This window comes from Amphiprion ocellaris, chromosome 9, assembly GCF_022539595.1.
Source record: "Amphiprion ocellaris isolate individual 3 ecotype Okinawa chromosome 9, ASM2253959v1, whole genome shotgun sequence".
Classification (NCBI taxonomy): domain Eukaryota; kingdom Metazoa; phylum Chordata; class Actinopteri; family Pomacentridae; genus Amphiprion; species Amphiprion ocellaris.
The window spans coordinates 26813808-26836038 of NC_072774.1; the positions used below are offsets into that span (position 1 = coordinate 26813808).

The 22231-nt window shown below is 39.5% G+C and overlaps 1 protein-coding gene across 1 annotated transcript; it reads left to right on the forward strand.

The window, feature by feature from the left end:
* Positions 1–7680: 7680 nt before the first annotated feature.
* Positions 7681–22159, forward strand: washc5 (WASH complex subunit 5). The gene is made up of 29 exons (XM_023299860.3): positions 7681–7813; positions 9168–9428; positions 9827–9972; positions 10199–10283; positions 10528–10628; positions 11006–11198; positions 11373–11525; positions 11709–11822; positions 12211–12382; positions 13423–13550; positions 13997–14126; positions 14437–14549; positions 15432–15598; positions 16001–16076; positions 16227–16337; positions 16648–16788; positions 17297–17377; positions 17522–17623; positions 17765–17944; positions 18084–18208; positions 18334–18496; positions 18634–18736; positions 18827–18906; positions 19016–19119; positions 19457–19586; positions 19756–19852; positions 20670–20823; positions 20993–21080; positions 21351–22159. The coding sequence occupies exons 2-29, from the start codon at positions 9243–9245 to the stop codon at positions 21405–21407; spliced, it is 3480 nt and encodes a 1159-aa protein (XP_023155628.2). The 5' UTR covers positions 7681–7813; positions 9168–9242; the 3' UTR covers positions 21408–22159.
* The last annotated feature ends 72 nt before the right edge of the window (positions 22160–22231 follow it).

Sequence of the window (22231 nt, forward strand, 5' to 3'; positions counted from 1 at the left end):
GAATAACAGTGGGACTGGACTACAAATCGAGGAGCCTTTAGTCACCTCACACAGTTCACAGCGGTGTGAAAGTTCCAGCCATGAAAAGGTTTAATCACTAGTCAAGCGGAATAGAGTTAACTTGCTGCTAATAAAGGGCACACAGGACCTCAGGGGAGACACCTGCACATATGAGTCTATGCACTCACACACATCAGTGGGTGCCCTGGCATTTGCGCATACATGCACACACATCATTCAAATTATCCACATCTAGCTGCAGAACACAGCTAATAACCTCCAATTTATAAACCTCTAAATCGCTCCTTTTCAAAAGTTTTTAGTTTGATGAGTTTGTTAACACATAAAGTAGATAAGAGGCTATTCTCATTTGTCAGCCAGTTCAAGGTTTTCACTGATAAACGCTAATTACTTGATGCAAAATGCTCATCAGGCTACTTTAGGAATGAGAGTGAAATCTGTCAATTCCCTTAATGGGCAGAGACATGAGGGTCATTTGGTCACTCTTCAGTTGATGGATAAATGAATATATTATAAGTGTTTGGAGTATTACTCTGAGGTATGTGATTGCGCTGTTGCTGTGTTTATGTGCTGCACTCTACCTGCAAACTGCACATGCTTGATTCATCACAAACAATCTTGTCTTTTACGAGGAATTCTCCAAAGAGGTCCCTCAAAGACCAATCAAGATAACAAGAAGAGAAAACCCTCAAGGCAACAGAAGGTTAATAAAGAAGGTGTGTAATAAGAGACCTCATTAGTGAAAACCTTTCATGATGCTTCCCAGGAAGCCCATATAGCTGACCCAGGTGATGCTGGGAATGTGACCTTGGTGTGATGGTAAACGGGTAATAAATCTGGCGGCTGCAGGGACACCGTGTGTAGTTTGTGGACAGCCGGGTCAATGAAGAGGCGAGCTATGAATCTAAATTGCATCTGTCTCTGTCTGTCTGTCTCTCGTGTCCCCACTATAAAATGCATTGAAATAATGGCGCACCGGTGGCTCGGCGAGATAAGAAGCACGTTTATTCAGGGCGCTAGGCGTAGCTCACCTTGCCATATGTCACACCCTCTGTCTCCCATTTTCCTGTCAATCACCACTCTTCGCTAATGAATAAAGTTAAAAGTGTTGAAGATAATCTGTGAAAAAAAAACCCTGGAGCAAAGCATCTTTTGCGTGTCAGAGATAAAACACAATTAAGATGAAGCAGCAGGGTGGTATCAAAAGACTTAAGGCATGAAAGTTGAACGATGAGGACATACAATCTGCCACGGTGCACAGAGATATCAACTGGCGCAAGACTGAGATGAAACCTTGTTCTGGCACACGGAGAAGCGACAGGTCAAACAAACAGCTCCCACCATATGGCTGTTGTTAACCTCTGGCTCACACTGCTTAAAGGAAGTGCCTGCCAGCACGTTAGACTTATTGGCAATAAAAGCCCAATTCAATCAGAATTTGAAGGAAACATGAGGGCTTATGCTTATTCATCCATACTGGTCACATGTTGGTCATGCAGGTTTGGTGGTTTTCACAGCACACACTGTGAAGTAGACCCCAGTAATACATGCAAGGTCAAATATTACTGCAGGCAAACTGATTTTCATTGCATAGATGAATACTGAGTGGTTTGCTGCTGAAGTGAAAAGAAAGTCCAGTTCAAAGGCCTTTAAGAAAATATATTTTAGTGGGATATTTTCTGGTTGAGGGCCAGAAAATTTTACATTTCTTCACAGCAGTTTGATCCCAGAGACAGTAGGTTGGTTTAATTTCATTTCAGGCTTATTCTATCTGCTCGATCCCTGCAAATCACTGCATCCCTGTGGAGCCACAAATCTGCACAGAGGCCCTCGGTGTGGTGGAGCAGAAGTGAGAGAGATAAACTGAAGGTGTAGTGGATCTCTGTCGCCACCTACAGAAACCTGCACACACCTCTGTTCATCCTGACTTGTGCTGCAGAGGAAACAGGTGCCAAAAACTGATCCTCTGCCAAAAAACTGATTATCTCCTGGTTTCTGTACATCTACAGCTGCTCTTATGAGGATCAAATGGTCATAAAATGCAAATACACATCACTTTGTGGCTGTGGTGAGAGCACAAAATGTGTTTTTGTATCTGAGTCATTGTGACCAAAGAAATGTTTGCAGTTTGAAATTAAAGATTATACTAGACCTATAATGATTAAAACTCAGATAAATTGCCACCTGCTTTGATAATTAACTGATCTGCATATTTTTAAAGAAAAGGAAAAAAAAAGCTCTGAGCTTATTAAACTTGAATATTTTCTGAGTTCTTTAGCTCTCTGTGATAGGAATCTGACAATCTTCAGATTGTGAATAAAGCAAGACATCTGAGGACATAATCTTTTGATTTTAAAATACCGTCTGACATTCTTCATCATTTTCTGACATTTTTTAAACCAATGAACTGAACAATATTCCAGAAGATAATTAAGAAAAGATTTATCTAAAATGAAAAATAATTATTGTAGCCCTAGATTATGGGCAATATTCTAGAACTCTTTCTGATGTTTGAGCTGTATGTGTTTTGTCTGACTAATATTCTTGTTTAGACTGTAATTAACATGATTTGTGGACAGATTTTATATGTAAAATAAAGAAATGCTCTTTAAATCTTAAAAAAAGAAATTCAGTCATTTTGATAACAGGGGCTGCAGTCACTTTTTGACAGGTAAAAACTGCACTATATGAGCTGAACTCGTCCCTTTAAGCATTTTTAACAGGTGAAAATAACTGGATTTGTTATAACTTAGAACAAAACACAGGTAAAATAAGCATATTTTGATGTTTTGAAATTTGGGATCATTGGAGAGATGTTAAATGTCTGAATTTGTTTTTCCCAGTTCCCAGTAGCATACTGTACATGCATCAGATGTTATAGCTTTTTATCAGCTAACTTTGATCTTTCTGTAGCGTTTTATATAATATTTCTGATTCTTGCATTTGAATCTATTAGTGAATAACTAAATCTGGGATGTAGCAGTTATCGTTACAACATGAACATGTGATATGCATATTTATATATTTATAAATTCAGGTTGTGAGGAGAAGTAAAAAGCTTACAGCAGCTGGTATTCCCAGGTAGTCTCCCGTCCAAATACTAACCAGGCCCAACCCTGCTTAGCTTTGCAGATCAGACGAGATTGGATGTATTCAGGCTCAGAAACAAACCAACAATGTAAGTTCTGTACCTCACATGATTCAAATCTCCACTCACACCTTTTATTTGTCCTTTGATTGCTCCAGTACTGATTGATGCCATCATTTAAGCCAATTTACAACAGCACCTTGTAGGAAATGTGGTGCAGAGGTAAGTTCTGTGCCTCACATGTTGAAGGTCCATGGTTCAAATCCCCACTCAAACTTTTTATGTGTCCTTTGGATGCTCCAGTACTAATTGCTAGCATCATTTAAGCAAAGTTAGAGCAACATCTTGTAGGACAGGTGGTGTAGAGGTAAGTTTTTTGCCTGGCATGTTAAAGGTCCCCGGTTGAAATCCACCTTAGTACCTTTATTATCTTCACCTCCTTAATAGTTTTGTGTACCATCATTTACGAAAACTAACAGTTACACCCAGTAGGAAGGATAGTGCAGTGGTAAGTTATCTGCCTCTCAGCCAGGAGGTTTTTGGTTCGAATCCAGCCCAGGGCTCTTTTGACACTTTTTAAGATAAGATAAAGATAAGATAAAGTTCTTTATTTCTCCCCACTCCAGGGGAAATTTACATTGTTACAGCAGCTTTATTTACAATATATACATACTTTGGCTGTATGACAACCTCTTGCAACCATCATTACAACAAAGTCCATGAAGGACCTTGTGTGAAAGATAGCTCACACATAGGTTGTGTGTCTGTCATGTGGAGGGTCACGGTTCGAATCCCCACTGGGAACCTTGCGGAGGATGATAGTGGAGTGGAAAGGTTGTGGTCTGTGGTGTGGAGTGTCAGTGGATTGGAGTTGAAGGGTGGATTGGAGTTGAAGGGTGGTTCCTGGCAAAACCCAGAAGTTGCCTGAAAAAGGCAAAGAGCGCAAAGAGCGCAAAGAGCGCAAAGAGCGCAAAGAGCGCAAAGAGCGCAAAGAGCGCAAAGAGCGCAAAGAGCGCAAAGAGCGCAAAGAGCGCAAAGAGCGCAAAGAGCGCAAAGAGCGCAAAGAGCGCAAAGAGCGCAAAGAGCGCAAAGAGCGCAAAGAGCGCAAAGAGCGCAAAGAGCGCAAAGAGCGCAAAGAGCGCAAAGAGCGCAAAGAGCGCAAAGAGCGCAAAGAGCGCAAAGAGCGCAAAGAGCGCAAAGAGCGCAAAGAGCGCAAAGAGCGCAAAGAGCGCAAAGAGCGCAAAGAGCGCAAAGAGCGCAAAGAGCGCAAAGAGCGCAAAGAGCGCAAAGAGCGCAAAGAGCGCAAAGAGCGCAAAGAGCGCAAAGAGCGCAAAGAGCGCAAAGAGCGCAAAGAGCGCAAAGAGCGCAAGTGAAAAAAAATCTTGAGCAGAGTGGGGGATTGAACCTGCACTCTCCAGGTTCCAAACCACCATCACTACCTCTGGACTACCGGTCCTACATACCCAAATACAGGCTTTTCTTCTATTCGTCAAGGCGGTGACATCAACACTGAAAGAAAAAAAACAATCCACAAAATCAAAAAAAGAACATAATCTACCTACAACTTTTAAAGAACACGCTAAAAAACACAATACTAAAAAGTCACACTCTTCTCCTCATCACTCATTTTTACATTTTAACACAATTTCAAAGCCACACAAATCACATTCTTCATGTCAAATCACTTCTCTTCACTACAAATGGGAGAGAACAGCAAACAAATAAAATACAACTTATGGCTTAAATATCTTCAAAATCTCTTTGCTATTCCTCTACATTCAAATTCCTCAACACCACTCAACAATCACCTGCAGGATCTCTTACTTCTTTCTTAGCTCTGACAAAACATCTTCAAGACTCTGAGAAGACAACTCATTTTCAACACATTTGCTGCTTCGTCTAAGTGTCCACACACATCTCCAGTCATCCACAGGCCTCACCACTGATCAGCTGCACAAACTTACATGTTAAACTTCTCCAAAGATAAAATACAGGCCCTTCTGTCTGATCACAACTTTTACTGGTGGCTCATATTTCAAGTGCATTTCCTTGCAAAGTCTTTATTTTGGATTAAAGTGGGATCTGTGACCAGGCAGATCACTTGTTTATTCTTAGCATTTGGATTTCACTGACATTCCTGTCATGTAGAAAAATAGAAATATCTTTGCATTGATTCAGCTAAACTAACTGCAGACACTGAGAGGCGTAAAGTTCAACAAATGCTGTTTTTATTTACTTCACTGGTGACATCAGTAGATGCTTGCAGTGAAACCACCACTGCAAATATTTATGCATTAAAGTATCCCAACTGAAAACTCCCTACAAACGTCCACTTCTAACACCACAAACATTGTCCAGAGGAAATGATATTAGCTGAACATAAAAACATGTAAAACAGCTCTGATGCTTTCATCCTGAGCTCCACTCAAACATTTCACTGTGCAGCAGCTCAGCAGTTTGTTTAAGAAAAGCATTTAGGTTCAATCTGTGAAGCCCAAAACCCACCAGCTTTGAAAAATGACACCATTTACCAGAGTCACAAACTGTAAAAACAGAAGGAATTGTTGGATTTTCTATGTCCCCTGAAATCTGATCAGATAAATGAATGTGAAACTACTTTGGGTCTGCTGCAGCTGCCTCCCTCTGATCTTGTTCCTGCCCACAGCACAATCTGATCAGTGAAACACTGAAGGACAACTTCAGCATGTAAAACATAAATAAGCAAAGACTGCAACTCGTGATTATTTTAATTTTAACTTAACTTTATGTGCTGTTCAAAAACTTTATTTTTTCTGCAAATGTGTAGTGATTCCAAATCTAGGTTACTTGATCTCCTTGATTACAAAAAAATCTGTATCGACCCGGAAAAAAAACAAACATGTCAGGCACCCTATGATGTTAACTGTTTGCCTGAATGTTTTTGTTTAAAATCCTCAGTAATAACCTTTGACTGGTTGCTCTTAACCCTGTAAAACTCCCTGCTGCAAAAATACAACATCAGCTTATTTTTTAATTACTATTTTCTATTATATATATCTGAAATAAACCCTAATCTGGGGTCTGACAGCAGTGTGAGGTCAAAGAAGCTGCCATCAGCTGCTGCACTTCTGTCCGTCCAGCAGATGGAGCCATGGAGCTGCAGTGAAGTGAAGAGCAGCACAAGGCAACCACCACTTCCATCCACTGACGCATTCAATTTGACTGACGCTAATGTTTTATTCACTTCCAACCACTAAACCAATAAAAGCTGCAAGCAGCGTTGGACGGGTCCTCGCATCCGAGCGGCCCGGCTGGCCCACGCATATCCACCAGGAGGCGCTGCAACTGAGAGAGTAAAGTTTCAGGCAGATTGGAGCATGTAAAGGCTGGTTACGCAGCACTTCCTGTTTCATGGCGAGAAATCCAAAATGGCCACCAAGTGGCGCAAAGATGTGATTAGGGCCAGACTCTGATCATGCATGTAAAATTTCAGGCAGATTGGAGCATGCACAGGATGGTTTGACAGCACTTCCTGTTTAATGGCGAGAAATCCAAAATGGCCGCCATGTGGCGCTAAGACTGTGAGTGTATATCGACCTATGGATGTGATTAGGGCTGGACTCTGATCACACATATAATGTTTGGGGCAGATTGATGCATGTCCAGGCTAGTTAGACAGCACTTCCTGTTTCATGGCGAGACATTCAAAAGGGCCGCATTCCGCTGGTCACTATGGCCACGCCCTCAGACTTTTGCGGAGCGTTTTGATAACTTTTGATCAACCATGACTGGTGTCCATCCTGGCCAAATTTCAGCTCTCTCGTGGTTACGCTGTTTGAGTTAATAGCTGTTGAAAATGTCCAAAAATGACAAAATTGTCCAAAATATGAATCATATTTCAAAATGGCCGCATTCCGTGGCTCGCCATTTCCACGCCCTCAGACTTTTGCGGAGCGTTTTGATAACTTTTGATCATCCTTGACTGGAGTACATCCTGGCCAAATTTCAGCTCTCTCGGGCTTACGCTGTTTGAATTTATAGATTTTAAAAAATGTCCAAAAATGACACAAAATTGTCCAAGACATGACTCATAATTCAAAATGGCCGACTTCCTGTTGCATTATGGGTAATGTTGCAAGAGGCTTTTTTGTGCGTCTTGATGAGTTACATATGTGTACCGAATTTCGTAGCTCTAGGTGAAACGCTGTCCGGGGGCTGAATTTTCTTAATTTTCTAGGGGGCGCTATTGAGCCATTTTGGCACGCACGCGTGCCATTCCCCTAAAATATCAAATCTTTCGCCGGTCCTGATGTGTGTGGCGATTTTAATGCGTTTTCGTGTATGTTTAGGGCGTCAAAAATGCGTTTTCCCCGTCCGTAGAAAAAAGTATAATAATAATAATAATAATTCCTAGGGTTTCAATAGGTTCCTCGCACCACTTCGTGGTGCTCGGACCCTAATAATGCAGACACATTAAGTTAAAAGCTACTTATTGATTCTGGCCAATAACAATGACTAGTTAATCAGATTTTTCTGAAGACAATATGAAGAGCAATCCTTTCCACATTTACACATTTACTTCTTTAGGTGGTGAGATCATTTGCCAAAGTTGTTCCCGCCCGTCTCGGGCGCGCTGAGAGAGGGAATTCAACACACCCAGCAGCGAAGTCATGTGATCGGTCATGAGGAAGTAAACAGGGAAGAGGAGCTCCGAAGACGAAAGAGGTACTTTTAATTTCCTCCAGTCAGTAAAAATGTCACATATTTTAAATTATAACATTAAAATGGAAAGAATTTAGTTAACACTAAGATGTTTACAGCTTTCTACGTGCTTCTGTGTCGCCTGCAACATCATGGGTAATGAAAGTAGCTAGCAGGCTACATGCTAACGCTAGCTCGATGTGAATAGTAACAGGTATAAGTGACCATGGGAAAACTCCTTAAGTTATTCCGAGCAACGCATCTATTAGTAATTCAAGGATGTTTTCTGTATGCTTTTGTGTGTCTTCAAGAAACGGGATTAATGGGTAACTCGAGGGTGTTCACATGTTGAAAACACATCACTCTAAAGGACTAAAATCTGTTAAAGCTATTGTGCATCGAAATACATCAAATAGTGATAGTAACTTTATCTATATAGCACCGTATAGCTGACAAAACAAGGCTTTACTAAATACTTGGACATACAACGCAAAAGCAGAATACCCAGGCCAGGAGGCAGAATATTAGCAATAAGCCACAAAACATTAAGGTGAAAATAAATCAGTATGTCAATATAAATAGATAATAAGAATAGTAAAATAACCATTAACAAGTCTTCAGAAGACTACATCATGTTAACGACAGTTTATAAAATGGGTTTTACGAAGAGATTTATGTATATCGCTGATTTGTCAGCCTTATTTTCTCAGGCAGATTGTTCCAATGACAGGCACTGATGGAGAAAACATTTTTCTTTCAGGTTTGACTTTGATCTAGCCTGAGGGCACCTGACCTTAAAGATTTATAACTGTGAGTCGGCTTATATGGGGTTGACATTTCTGCTCTGTAGCTCGGAGCCAGACCCAGGCGTGCTTTAAGAGTTATCAATAAAATCTCAAAATCAGTCTAAACTGAAAGGGGAGACAGTGAAGAGAAGCCAGGATTGGAGTGATGTGATTTTGTCTGCTAAAACTGATTAGAAGCCGAGCTGCTGCATTCAAAACTAGTTGGAGATGAGAAAGTGACTTTTGATTTGTACCAAAGAGAAGAGAGTTACAGTTGTCAAGTCTAGTGGAAATCAAATGTGGGAACAACTTTTTTTCAGGTTGGAGTGTGAAAGCAGTTTTTTTTTTCAAAAGCTCACAGCTGATACAACACCTATTCTTCATGAAAATACTATGCTAACACTACACGTTGCTAAAGCTAATTTAGTCAACTGCAGCCTAGTTCAGGTGCTGGTAGACATTCAATCCTGCTCAGGCGTCCCTTTAGCACACTGGATATAATAGTCTGCCTGCCTTAAAACATAATAAAATCCTCGAGAAGCAAGCTCCATGTTATGTTTGAAATTCTAAAAAAAATGTTTCCTTTTTTTAAGGAATATCTGGAATATTGGCTGCAAGAACACAGTGTCAAAGTCTGGTTACTTTGCACATCCTCCTCCTCCTCTACTATGGTGGACTTCTTGGCGGAGAACAACCTTTGTGGCCAGGCCATCCTCAGGATAGTGTCCCGAGGAAACGCCATCATTGCCGAGCTCTTGCGTCTCTCTGACTTCATCCCTGCAGTTTTTAGGCTCAAGGACAGAAGTGACCAACAGAAATATGGAGACATTATCTGTGACTTCAGCTACTTCAAGGTATGTTTTACAGTCGGACCTGCAAAACCCTATAAGTTTTTGGTCCAAAGCTTGCTGTGCTAGTACAGAGAAGACCTGGAGACTTTATGTAATTAGTTAATGTAATTGTGTAATTATGTAGTTGTAATTATTTGTATATTTTAGAAAACTAGACACATGATGGATTCATAGTTTTGAATTAGTGTAAGGGGTTTTAATGGTTTATGGTCATAGGAAGTTTAGATAATTTCTTTTCATTTTGGTTAGCTCTGAGTTTTCCCAGCAAAACATGATGGAATGTAGCTTTATGTGTAATCCTTCTGATAGGAACAGCTGCATTATGTGGCTCTCATTGTGGGTTTGTGCAAATCTTTATAAAGACATGAGTATCATGTGCTGCACTGTTGCTTCCTCTCCAGGGTCCTGAGTACTATGAAGGTAAACTGGAGGCCAAACCTGAGCTGCAGGACTTGGATGAGGAGTTTAGAGAAAACAACATTGAGATTCTGTCCAGGTTCTATCTTGCGTTTGAAAGCGTTCACAAATATATCGTGGATCTTAACAGGTAGGACAGGAATGAGAGATTTAAGGGTTTGGTTCACTTCTTTTTTTTAGCATATTCAATCTTCAGAATGCAAAAACATGTTTTGTACTTGTCCTATTCAAATACATAATAAAAACATAGTCCTTGACCTTGATGCTCACTGTCTCCTTTTTTCTTTTCAAACCACAGAACATGATTAAGAAAACATTGTATTAAAAATGTGTGTATTATTTTCTCTTCTCTCCAGATATTTGGATGACCTATATGAGGGAGTTTATATTCAGCAGACCTTGGAGACTGTCCTTCTAAATGAGGATGGGAAACAGCTTCTAGTAAGTAACACAAATGCACATTTATCCTTATTTTATAACATTACGAAACAAGTTAACACTACGCACAAGCTAATGCCTGCTAAATATCTGTTTCTGATGATTTGATATTCAGATTTAGCCGAATGTTTCACTGATTTTCCGATTAATGTGCATGTTTAGCTCTAATCTACCTGAGAAAGAGACTACAGAAATTGATTGCGTATGCTTTTTTTTTTTTTTTTTAATTATTTTTTTTTGCATCTAGTGTGAAGCTCTCTACCTGTACGGAGTCATGTTGCTGGTTATTGACCATAAAATTGAAGGGGAGGTCAGAGAGAGGATGCTTGTTTCCTATTATAGATACAGGTGCGTTGTGACTCACTCACCCCCAGGCAGACGTATGACACTCTTTTGGTGACTCATAGCTCAAATTACTTGTTAGCCAGTGAGCCCGATCACAGCCAAAGTTGAATCACTTACTTGACTCATACATAGTTTCACCCCAGTGTCAGGTGCAGAGAATACACGCATGCATTGAAGCTACATGCAGAGACACGCTGAATGAAACATTTTTAAGTCATTTTGGCTAAATGATTCCATAGGCTCTTTACGTGTGCCACTAAATACCACGCCTGCCTGATTTCACTTGCCTGTTTGAGATTTACACTTTTCATATGTCACTTCTTTTATTTATGGGTATCAAATGTTCATACTGTTTTGTTCAAATATATGTGTATCTTTAGTGCCGCCCGTTCATCAGCTGACTCCAACCTGGATGACATCTGCAAGCTCCTCCGCAGCACCGGCTACTCCAGCCAACCTGGAGCCAAACGACCAGCCAACTACCCAGAGAGCTACTTCCAGAGGGTCCCCATCAGTGCCACTTTCATTAGCATGGTCATCGGGAGGCTGCGCTCAGATGACATTTACAACCAAGTGAGAAGCATTTAGTCAATTACAAGATTGTTAAAATAAAAAAAAGACAATTAACATTTTCCCCTTTTATCAGAGTTTTCATTTGCACAGATAGCATGATGCTGTACCCTGAGCAGGGTACAGCATCATGCTCTGACCATCAGGCTCTGACCTAAATTTTCCTTCTGTCCTCAGGTTTCTGCCTACCCTCTACCGGAACATCGCAGCACAGCACTGGCTAACCAGTCAGCCATGTTGTACGTCTGCCTGTTCTTCAGCCCCTCCATACTGCAGACCCAGCAGGCCAAGATGAGGGAGATTGTGGACAAGTATTTCCCTGACAACTGGGTAAGACATCTGTTATGTGATACAAATGTTCTCTCCATGCTTACGCTTTACTTTGCCAGATTGATAAATCAGAAGTGAACATAAAAAACTGCTGAAATGTTTTGCCATTCTATAAGTTTTCTTTCCTGTTCTGTCTCATTTCTGAGGAAACTTTCCTGAGGTGTTTATTTTATCTATCTGCAGGTTATCAGTATTTACATGGGGATCACAGTGAACCTGGTGGAAGCCTGGGAACCATACAAAGCTGCCAAGACTGCTCTCAATTACACCCTGGACTCTGCTAACATCAAAGAGCAGGTATTAAAAAATGCATTAGCTTCAATGTCACAGAGTCATGAGGTTCCACAATTTACAGTCTTCACTGTGTTAATCTATTGTATGCTGGTACCGATGACTGTGTCCACAGAATTTGTAAGTCATCCACTGTGACTGTGCTGAATTTAAATTGAAACTTTAGGGTATTAATTAAATCTCTGACTTTAGAATGACATTTCTAAAGTTTTCTTGAAAAGTTAGTTTAAAAGATGGTGGATGTTCATGAGCTTGTGTACAGAGTTTGAATAGTCCTTATTTAGTCTGTCACTTGTAGACATTGTCAGTGTCTGTATGCATAATTAATTATCTAGATTTAAGGATGCTTTGCTGTGTACGAGCACTGTATCACTACAAGCAGCTCTGTGTTTAGGCCACTCGGTATGCAGCCAGTATGGAGACTCTGAGACCTCAGGTGCAGCAGCTGCTAAAGGAAGGATTCCTCAGGGAGGAGATCATCCTGGACAACATTCCCAAACTACTCAACTGCCTGAGAGACTGCAATGTCGCTATCCGCTGGCTGATGCTGCACTCTGCAGAGTCTGGTGACTTTTGGTCAAATACCTTTAATATACAACAGAGATGAGTACAGCCCCTATGCAATATTACCAAAATATCACATGATTCAAGACTGTATCACCTCTCAAGAACTGGATTATTTCTAAGTTGACAAGTATTTCATTATATGAACAATATAAAACAAATCCTTTTGAAAGACTGTATTAAAATGGCAGGTTCCAAAGTAGGAACTAAGTGCAACAAACCTGAACACACCTGTGATTACCGACACACAAGTTAGAAAACCTGTTATCACTGAAACTAAATTCTGTACACTTCAGATTTCCAAGAAGTTTAATTGCAAGAACATAATAAAAAATACTCTTGAACACTAGAACTTGAAAGATTTGAATGTCAATAATGAACACTGTAGTGACTTTTGTTACATTGTGTTTCTACTGTGGGGCCTGCATTTGTATCATAGTGAATCTAAACTATTCATTTTTAGTTTGACTTAAGAGCAAATATCATCCTGTTTGCTTTAGAAGTAATGAAAACACTGTAAGGGGATATCATTTTGAATCATTTGACATTTAAGTGATAGGGGGTGTGCTGTAAGTAACATGTTTTGTGATGTATAATAGTAATCCGAATGACTAAAAGGGCAAAGTCAAGGAAATGTAAGACGTATTCTTCAGATTTTCTCAGCTTTACTATCAGATAGATAGATGGATTAAACCTTTATTGATCCCGCAGCGGGGAAATTTTCGGTGTTACAGCAGCAGAAACAGTAAAAAGAAAAAGAGCAGCACACAGTGCACAGATATAAATAAGTACTTTCTCCTTACAGAAGAAATATGAATATAAATGTTTACAGAAAAAAAAATCTGTGAAACTGCATAGTGTCACATCTGGCAATTTAGAATTGTCTAATTAGCTTGTGCAGTTATCCCTAGAGAATGTACTTGTTAGTTCTTACAGCAAATGTCCAGTCATTTCCAAATGTGGCAGTACTTTTAGAATAGTGATATTAATGAAAATAATGTGTTGGTTTGTAATTTACTAAAAATGTTATTCTGTGCGTCAGCCTATGACCCAAACAACAAGCGACTGCGTCAGATGAAAGACCAAGTGCTCAATGACTCCAAGTACAACCCCAAGATCCTCTTCCAGCTGCTGCTTGACACTGCTCAGTTTGAGTTCACACTCAAAGAGGTGAGTCTTTAATTAATATTACATAATGTCAGTGATGACGGGAAAAAACAGAAAGATAAACAGTTAACATAATTATAATAATAATAATGCATTTTATTTTTATAGTGCTTTTCAGAATACTCAGACACTTTACATATAAAATCAGCAAACAAAATCTCAATAACAGCATACATATATAACAGACAATAATAGTAAAAGTAAAAGTGTGCTTCTTTTAAGCAGCTAGAGTAAAAGTGTGAAATTATTACCTGAATAATTCCAAAGTGATCCATCTTTGGTGGTTTTTGTCAGGTATATCTGCCCAGCTGCATATTAGCATGCCGTGGGATAGCATATGGCTAGCCCGTCTATCATTAGGAGAGGACACAAATTTAATGTACTAATTACGCATCTCATCTGACTAATCCTTCCTCATCGACTTGGCATCTGTGCTGTCCCTCTTCCAGATGTTCAAGCAGATGCTGACAGAGAAGCAGATCAAATGGGAGAGCTACAAGAAGGAGGGATCAGAGAGAATGACTGAGCTGGCCGAAGTCTTCTCTGGTGTCAAACCTCTTACCAGGGTGGAGAAAAACGGTGAGTTACGCTGTTGGGCTTGATAAAGTGAAGGATTACACACACATACACAGCAAAGAAGTGGTTTTGTCTGCAGGAGCCTCAGCTGTTCTGTGTGTTTGGATTATTCCAACATTGGAACACAAATGCTAAAATGAGTTTGAAGCTGTTCAGAGGAAAATGATGAGGCAGGGAAACATGATGGGGAAAAAACATTAAGAAATACACATACAGGAAGAGTTGGATTAAATTTACATCAATCATACTTTAAGCTAAAGCACAAAGTCATATTTCATCCCTTTGTTCTACACACCTATACATTCCTTTACAGAGAACTTACAGGCCTGGTTCAGGGAAATCTCAAAGCAGATCGAGTCTTTGAACTATGAGGATTCAACGGCTGCTGGGAGGAAGACGGTTCAGCTGATACAGGCTCTTGTTGAGGTGAGCAGGATAATTGTATTTCACCATGGATTTACAATTTAAGATTAGATCAGTCAAAGATAATGGTGTTAATGCTCCCTTTTGGTTGCACAAAGACACTTTTTTAAATTTAGCCTCCTGCACAGATATTAATTTACTCCAAGAACATTGTTTAAAATTGGAAGCAAAACTAACAGACACGTTACTGCTATTAAATTGTGTAAATGTGTAATTTCAACACATAAGAATGTGTCACAAATGTTTTGTTGGCTTAGTGGTTTGCGATGCCCTCATTTTCTCTCCCATCACCATATATGTGAATTGAAACACAAAAACTTGATAAATACCACTGGACAATATTTTTTGATCAAGAAAATAACACTGTCAAAAAAATATTCTGCAGAGTACAGTCAAGTTTACATCTTAAAATTATGTGAATCCTAAATCACGAATCAAGCCGATGACTTTGGTTGCCCACAATCTTTTTTAATATGCCATACTCTGAAAGACTGTAGTGGTAATGTGAATGCAGGCAATATGATTTTAGATTTTTATGGATTCTTTGTACACTCTCAGGCATCCTTACTTGTTTTATTTAATCATTTCTGTGCATCAGATCAATTAGCAGACTTCTGAAACATGCTTCAGTGATGTAATCTGTCACAGTGAACATCATTTTAAAGGATATTTCGATACCAAATCAGTGTATTAACTACAGTAAATGGTGGTCGGTACTGCTGTAGTTGGGCTCAGCATTGAAGCACATCTTAGCCACATAAAGAAATCAGCATCAGTTTAAGTGTTCACTCTGTTTGGTAGATTTTGACCATTTTATATGATTGGAGTGTTGTGTATTTTCTGCAGTTTTTCCTGTCTTAAAAATGTTTTTCTCTTGGACTTCAGGTCCAGGAGTTCCACCAGCTGGAGTCTAACCTGCAAGTCTGTCAGTTCCTGGCCGACACCAGGAAATTCTTGCACCAAATGATTCGCACCATCAATATCAAAGAAGAAGTCCTCATCACCATGCAGATAGTTGGAGACCTGTCCTACGCATGGCAGATAATAGACAGGTACGTACTTGCTGATAAATAACAAATACATGCAAAATACTGGCCATGTAGAGTGAATAATTTGTAAGGGGTCATCAGTTTAACTTCTATAGAATAGATCTAAGATAATAATGTAGCCATGAATAAACTGTAAATACATCTTTAGTACTGCAGTCTATATACAGAACAGTTAAATGCCTTATGAACAACTGATTTTTAGGCATATTTTCTATCATCCCTGCTATTATCTTCACATTCCCTCAGTAGGATGCAGTAGTGACCCATTCTGCTTACCTTTCTATTTCCTAAATCATCAAAAAGACCACAGTGCTGCTGTACTTTCAGATTTACCTCACTTTTATTTTTGTTTTGTCTGTGTAACAGATTTCACAATTATTTTTCGGCTTATGTTTTATTTTGCAGCTTTACATCCATTATGCAGGAGAGCATCAGAGTCAACCCGTCCATGGTCACCAAATTGAGAGCTACGTTTCTGAAGGTGACGACTGTTTGTGTCCAACACACACATACTCAGACACTGATAAAAGAATAATAAGAATTCATAAATTATTCTGACAGCTGTGCCCGGATGTGGAGAAACGTTTCCTGGCATTTTGAAATAATTTGTGGCTTTTGTGTGTGGGACCAGCTGGCATCTGCTCTGGATCTTCCGTTGCTGCGTATCAACCAGGCCAACAGCGCCGACCTGCTGAGTGTCTCACAGTTCTACTCTGGAGAGCTGGTGGCCTACGTCAGAAAGGTGCCGTATGATGGAGCATTCTTTGATTTGAGATCTTACAGAAGCACCTGCTGTTTGCAAAGCTTGTTGTCAGAGACGACTGATATTCTCTGTGGTGTTCGTAGTTGAACACGCTTTCATAACTTGAACAAATGAGCTCTGCATGCTGCAAATTGTTGATCGCTATCTGCGCAGTAACAGCTGCTGTAATTATTAATGTTTCTTGAACCATCTGTTTGGCAAATCTACCCAACGCCAAATACTTAATGGGTGTGTACCTGAAGATGATATCATCTTCTGGTGTTTGAGTTTTTTATCGTCTTGCTTCCAGGTGCTGCAAATTATCCCAGAGAGCATGTTCACCTCTCTGGCCAAAATCATCAAACTCCAGATCCACGACATCATGGAGGTGCCCACACGGCTGGATAAGGACAAGCTAAAGGACTACTCCCAGCTGGGGGCCCGCTATGAAGTAAAGCAACTGTTGTGGTTCAGAATGACTCCTGCTTCTTCAGCGTTGTTCAAAATGTCACTGACACAAAGAAACATAATCCTCAGATCTACGTTAAAATGAAGAGCATAGATGAGAGGCCCCATGTTGTTCTGTTTTGATGTCGACTCATCTGCTGTAGGGGAGTCTGAGGCAATCCTCCAAGCTGACATTTCTGAACACTTTTCAATCTTACCTGCAGCTTTTGATGTTAAATAGAAATTAGAGAACAAAGTTTGATGGAGAAGCAGATTGTGCAAGCAGATGTAGCTGAATAGCATTAGAAGAATTCAACCTACTGCAGTAAAATTTAAATTTCCGTAGAGTGTATTTTAAATGCAGTCAAATGGCTAAGTTTACAGTTTCAATTTCGATTTTGAAAACAAAACTGCAGTCATTTCTCTTTATACAGTTATTGTGGAATAATTAATTTATGCTTTGCTGGATTAGTAGTTATTTGGGTGTCTAAACATCTGTCATGTGATTACAGGTGGCGAAACTCACTCATGACATCTCTATTTTCACTGAGGGCATCTTGATGATGAAAACCACTTTAGTTGGAATAATTAAGGTAAATGCTATAATCAACTTATTTGGAAAAATATTTTTATTTTTACTGTTGCAAGCTGTTAGAATACTAAAACTTTGTTCCAAGGCAAGCAGGGATTTGGTGCTACAGTATAGTTTTCCTTATTAACACACTGTGATGTTTTAGGTGGATCCTAAGCAGCTTCTGGAGGACGGTATCAGGAAGGAGCTGGTGAAAAGGGTAGCTTACGCTTTGCACAAAGGCTTAATCTTCAACCCCAAGGCTAAGGTGAAACATCACGTCTGTTGTCTGCTGATAGCTTATGCATTTAAAACACTTTGTCTTCTTTTTCTGTGAAAATCAAATATAACAGCACTGAAAAATTAAAAGACTAAAGAAGAATATAATTTTCCTTATATTCTCTCTCAGCCCAGCGAATTGATGCCAAAGTTGAAGGACATGGCAGCCACCATGGACGGCTTCTACAGGTCCTTTGAGTACATCCAGGACTATGTCAGCATTTATGGCCTTAAAATCTGGCAGGAGGAAGTTTCCCGCATCATCAACTACAATGTAGAACAGGAGTGCAACAGTTTCCTCAGGACCAAGGTCAGGCTTCACACGCTAGCATGTTTCTAAGAATGTCCCTGAATAGTGCACTTACAGCAGTTCATCCCTGTGTAATCAATAGCAAATGTTTGTTTGGCTGTAATAGGAGTTTATTGATTGGTTCCATGCTTCCATTCAGATCCAGGACTGGCAGAGTGTTTACCAGTCCACTCACATCCCTATTCCCAAGTACCCCCCTGTGGATGAGTCGGCCACCTTTATTGGTCGTCTGTGCAGAGAAATCCTCCGAATCACTGATCCCAAGTATGTCTGCTCAAATATATCAGTGAAAATAGGAGTTACTGAACAACTAAGAGATAAAATCTTTGATCAAATATATAGAGGCCAAATCTTGCTGCATTCAAGACCAAAACTGACTCTTTCTGTAGGGTAACATGCTACATTGACCAGATGAACACCTGGTATGATATGAGGAGCCACCAGGAAGTGACCAACAACAGGCTGTTCTCTGAGATCCAAGGCACTCTGGGCACATTTGGTCTCAACGGACTGGACCGCCTGCTCTGTTTCATGATCGTCAAGGAACTTCAGGTGATTAAGCCCCTCCATAAAATGCCTCAAGTTTTATGATAAAATGAAAAAACCCAGGATCCTTGCAAAGGCTTTTATGATATCTTCAGTGCACATACGGGCATGTGAATAAATTTGCAACCGATATGTCTCATCAGAACTTCCTGACAATGCTTCAGAAGACCATCCTGAAGGACAAAGCTGTGGTGGATGTCTTCAAAACCATGCTGGGTGCTGTCAACCCAGTCCAAGGCATTGTGGGTAGGTATTCACTCAGGGCTCTATCTCTATAACCTGCCAGAATTTTTGAATCGCTTGTACAAGATCTACTGTATTTTTTTGTCGCTATAGCTAACGCCAGCAAAGTGTACGCCAGCGCAGTGGCCAAGTCCCAGAAGATCTGGAGTGCATACCTGGAAGCCATCATGAAGGCAATGCTGTTCTCTCATTTTAGTGAATAAAAGCTAAACAACAATATCACTTTAAATGACAATCTTCATTGCTGTCCATTTTCTGATTTATACAAAATGTTTGCTGCAGGTTGGACAGATGCAGATTCTCAGACAGCAGATTGCTAATGAGTTAAACTACTCCTGCAAGTTTGACTCCAAACACCTGGCTGCTGCCCTGGAAAACCTCAACAAGTCAGTCTGTTCTCACCACTGAGTGTATACTATCTTCTTAATATATATATATTTTGTATTTTCTAATAGTTAGTGTTGAGGAAATCACAAAAAGATACTAACATGAGCTGTTCCTAAAGGTTTATGGACTTCAGGCCATACTCCAACAATAGATAGTTGTTTAGTTATGGGTTTTTTTGTGTCATTACTAATCTGTATTACTGACGTTATGATAAATACTCTTGCTGTTTGCTTTGAAAAGGAGATACAGGACTTTCCCATACACAATGCATGAGTATGAATTGATAAATGATAACAGGCACACGTCAAACTTTATGTGTGATTATTGTCTTGCCAGGTCTCTGCTGGCAGACATTGAAGCCCACTACCAGGACCCATCTCTGCCCTACCCGAAAGAGGACAACACTCTTCTTTACGAGATCACTGCCTACCTGGAGGCTGCCGGGATTCACAACCCTCTCAACAAGGTTTGGAATTCCCCACTTAATGACTTGTTCTTGTCTCACACTTCACCTGTAATCAGAATGAGTCTTTTTATGTTCAAAAACCACCACAAACTGAAGCCAGCTTCTTTGTTTGTGAAGTGTACAATACAGGATATTCAAATATTTTTTCTTCTGTTCATGCTTCACACAGATCTACATCACTACAAAGCGCCTCCCTTACTTCCCCATCATCAACTTCCTTTTTCTTATTGCTCAGCTGCCTAAACTTCAGTACAGCAAAAACCAAGGTGAGCTTTTCATTCATCCACAGGACTTATTAAAACTGAGGTCAAACCACTGTACTGTGATGATAATAATATTAAACTTTATTTCAATTACACCTTTCAAAACTGGAGTTACAAGGTGCTTTTGAAAAAAAGAGCAACGATTAAACATGAAAAGTCAGTAATGCATTAAGAAAGAGGGGAAAAAAGGTATTTAAAAATGATAAAATATTACACAAATGTCTGTCTGTACCGATGGTTTTATTCAAAGCTTTTTAGACTGAGGCACTGACTGAGCTCTACTGGCATTAAGAAGGAGCTTGTTCCAGAGTGTTGGAGTTTAAAGAGTAAAAGATTTATTTTGATCCTGGAAAGTAGAAATTTTAGCAGCAACTTACTCTCTTATCTGAACTGTCTAGCTACAGAATAAGGCGTTAAAATTCTTCAGGCTATCTACAGATTTGTAAGTAATGGGCAGGATCTAAAAATAGTGGTTGACTCTTAAGAGAAGATTAATTTTCTACTTCTCTTAGCCCATCACAGTATCTTTTGTACTCAATAGAAAGCTGCATAAAATCTTTGTCCATGGGGTGCAGCACCCATTATTGGTTTCTGTATCTCTTTGAATGTGGTATTGACTGGATTAGGCTATTTGCTATACTGAGCATGCACAGAGGATTACTCTGGGAAATGTCATAAGTCAATACCTAAACAAGGAAAATTGAAGAATTCTTGTTCCAAGTGATAAATTCTGCGGTGGATTAGTGCATCAGTATATTAGACTTGCTGGTCTGTAAGGATTCATCCACATGTGTTTACGTGATGTCTTGTGTTACGCCAGGAATGACCTGCAGAAAGGCCACAGACCCAGTCGACTGGCCTCCACTAGTCCTCGGTTTGCTCACTCTGCTGAAGCAGTTCCACTCTAGATATACACAACAGTTCTTGGCTCTCATTGGTCAGTTCATCCGCTCTATCATGGAGCAGTGCACAAGGTAACAGAACAGACTTTGGAATAAATTATAAAATTACATATAAAATGCCTTACTTTGTCTCTTTTTAAAGATTGTTTTATGTTTTCATCATGTTACCAAATTATTACTAATTATTTCCAGCTGCAGCTTCATGAACTCATAATTGATTTTCCATTTGATCCTGTTACAGTCAGAAAATCCCTGACATGCCTTCTGATGTGGTGGGAGCTCTAATGTTCCTTGAAGACTATGTGAAGTACACAAAACTGTCTCGTAAGGTAGGACAACTTTCACCTTGTTCACGGTGCTAGAAAAGCTGTTGGTATATGACTAAATGTCACAATGAAATAGGGTAGTTGGGAAGCTGCAATTTAGATGTTTTATTCTACCTTAACATATCTTACAACTGCTGTTATACAATCATATCTATTACCAACTGTAATGCATGGGAGATGCATTATAATGTTTTTCAAGCATGGTAACTACCATTTTTTCTGTTATGTGAGATTATGACATGTAAATCTCTTTATTTTCTCTTTATTCTCCAGGTGGCTGAAGCTCATGTGCCCAGTTTCATTTTTGATGAGTTCAGAACGATACTGTGAAGATCTGGAAGAAGAAACATTTCATTTGAATGTTTTTGTTGCCATAGGCCTTTATCCCCCACCGTAGACATTTTAACTTGACATGTCAAGAAAAGCACAGGCGTTATTACGAACATTGAGGATTGCTTCATACTGTTCAAGTGTTCCAGTAAGCTGTGAGTCAGTATGCAGTAGGGAATATGACTTTTTTTAGGGCCATACCCATATCTTGCTGTCAAAATTTACAGTAACACAAACTTCAACAGTGTCTTTGCGTATTTTAATTTTACATATGTTTGAGTTAAAAACATTCAACATTTAACCTTCACTGTTATTCAGTTAGTGCTCTAGGAAGGATATTACTTGAGACCCTAACCCTAACCCCCCCCAAAAAAAAGACTTTTAAAATGAATTTATTTTTACAAGAACAAAAAAAAAATGAAAAATACATAATATTGGATCTGATATTTGGCACAGCAGATAATTAGTAGACCCCACTTTCATGAACTTAACTCATTTAGCTAAAGCACCTAAATAGAACTAATTAACTTTAATGTTTGCACCTATACTTTTCCTACAGCAACATGTCAGACGAGGGGCCTGTGGAATAGTTTACTTACATTTCATTGTTTAGACTGTTATTGTCTTGCACTAATAATAGAATGTACATAGATAAAGCAGAGAATTGTCTATGAATTAAATTGCCAACTTTGTATACTGTCATTCTGTGCCATTTCGAAATGAGATTCACTAATAAATACGATTGTTCATAATGCGATGTAATGTTTTCTGTAGTTGCTGATTAAGGCTCTTATTTTGGAAAACAAAACCGGAAGTTAGAACTT

Bases quoted from the DNA above. Each gene is read 5' to 3' on its own strand.
- washc5 (XM_023299860.3), top strand. From the start codon at position 9,243: ATGGTGGACTTCTTGGCGGAGAACAACCTTTGTGGCCAGGCCATCCTC. The intron at 17,945-18,083 runs GTCAGGCTTCAC...GCTTCCATTCAG, and splicing joins ACAGTTTCCTCAGGACCAAG to ATCCAGGACTGGCAGAGTGT. The intron at 19,853-20,669 runs GTGAGCTTTTCA...GTGTTACGCCAG, and splicing joins TCAGTACAGCAAAAACCAAG to GAATGACCTGCAGAAAGGCC.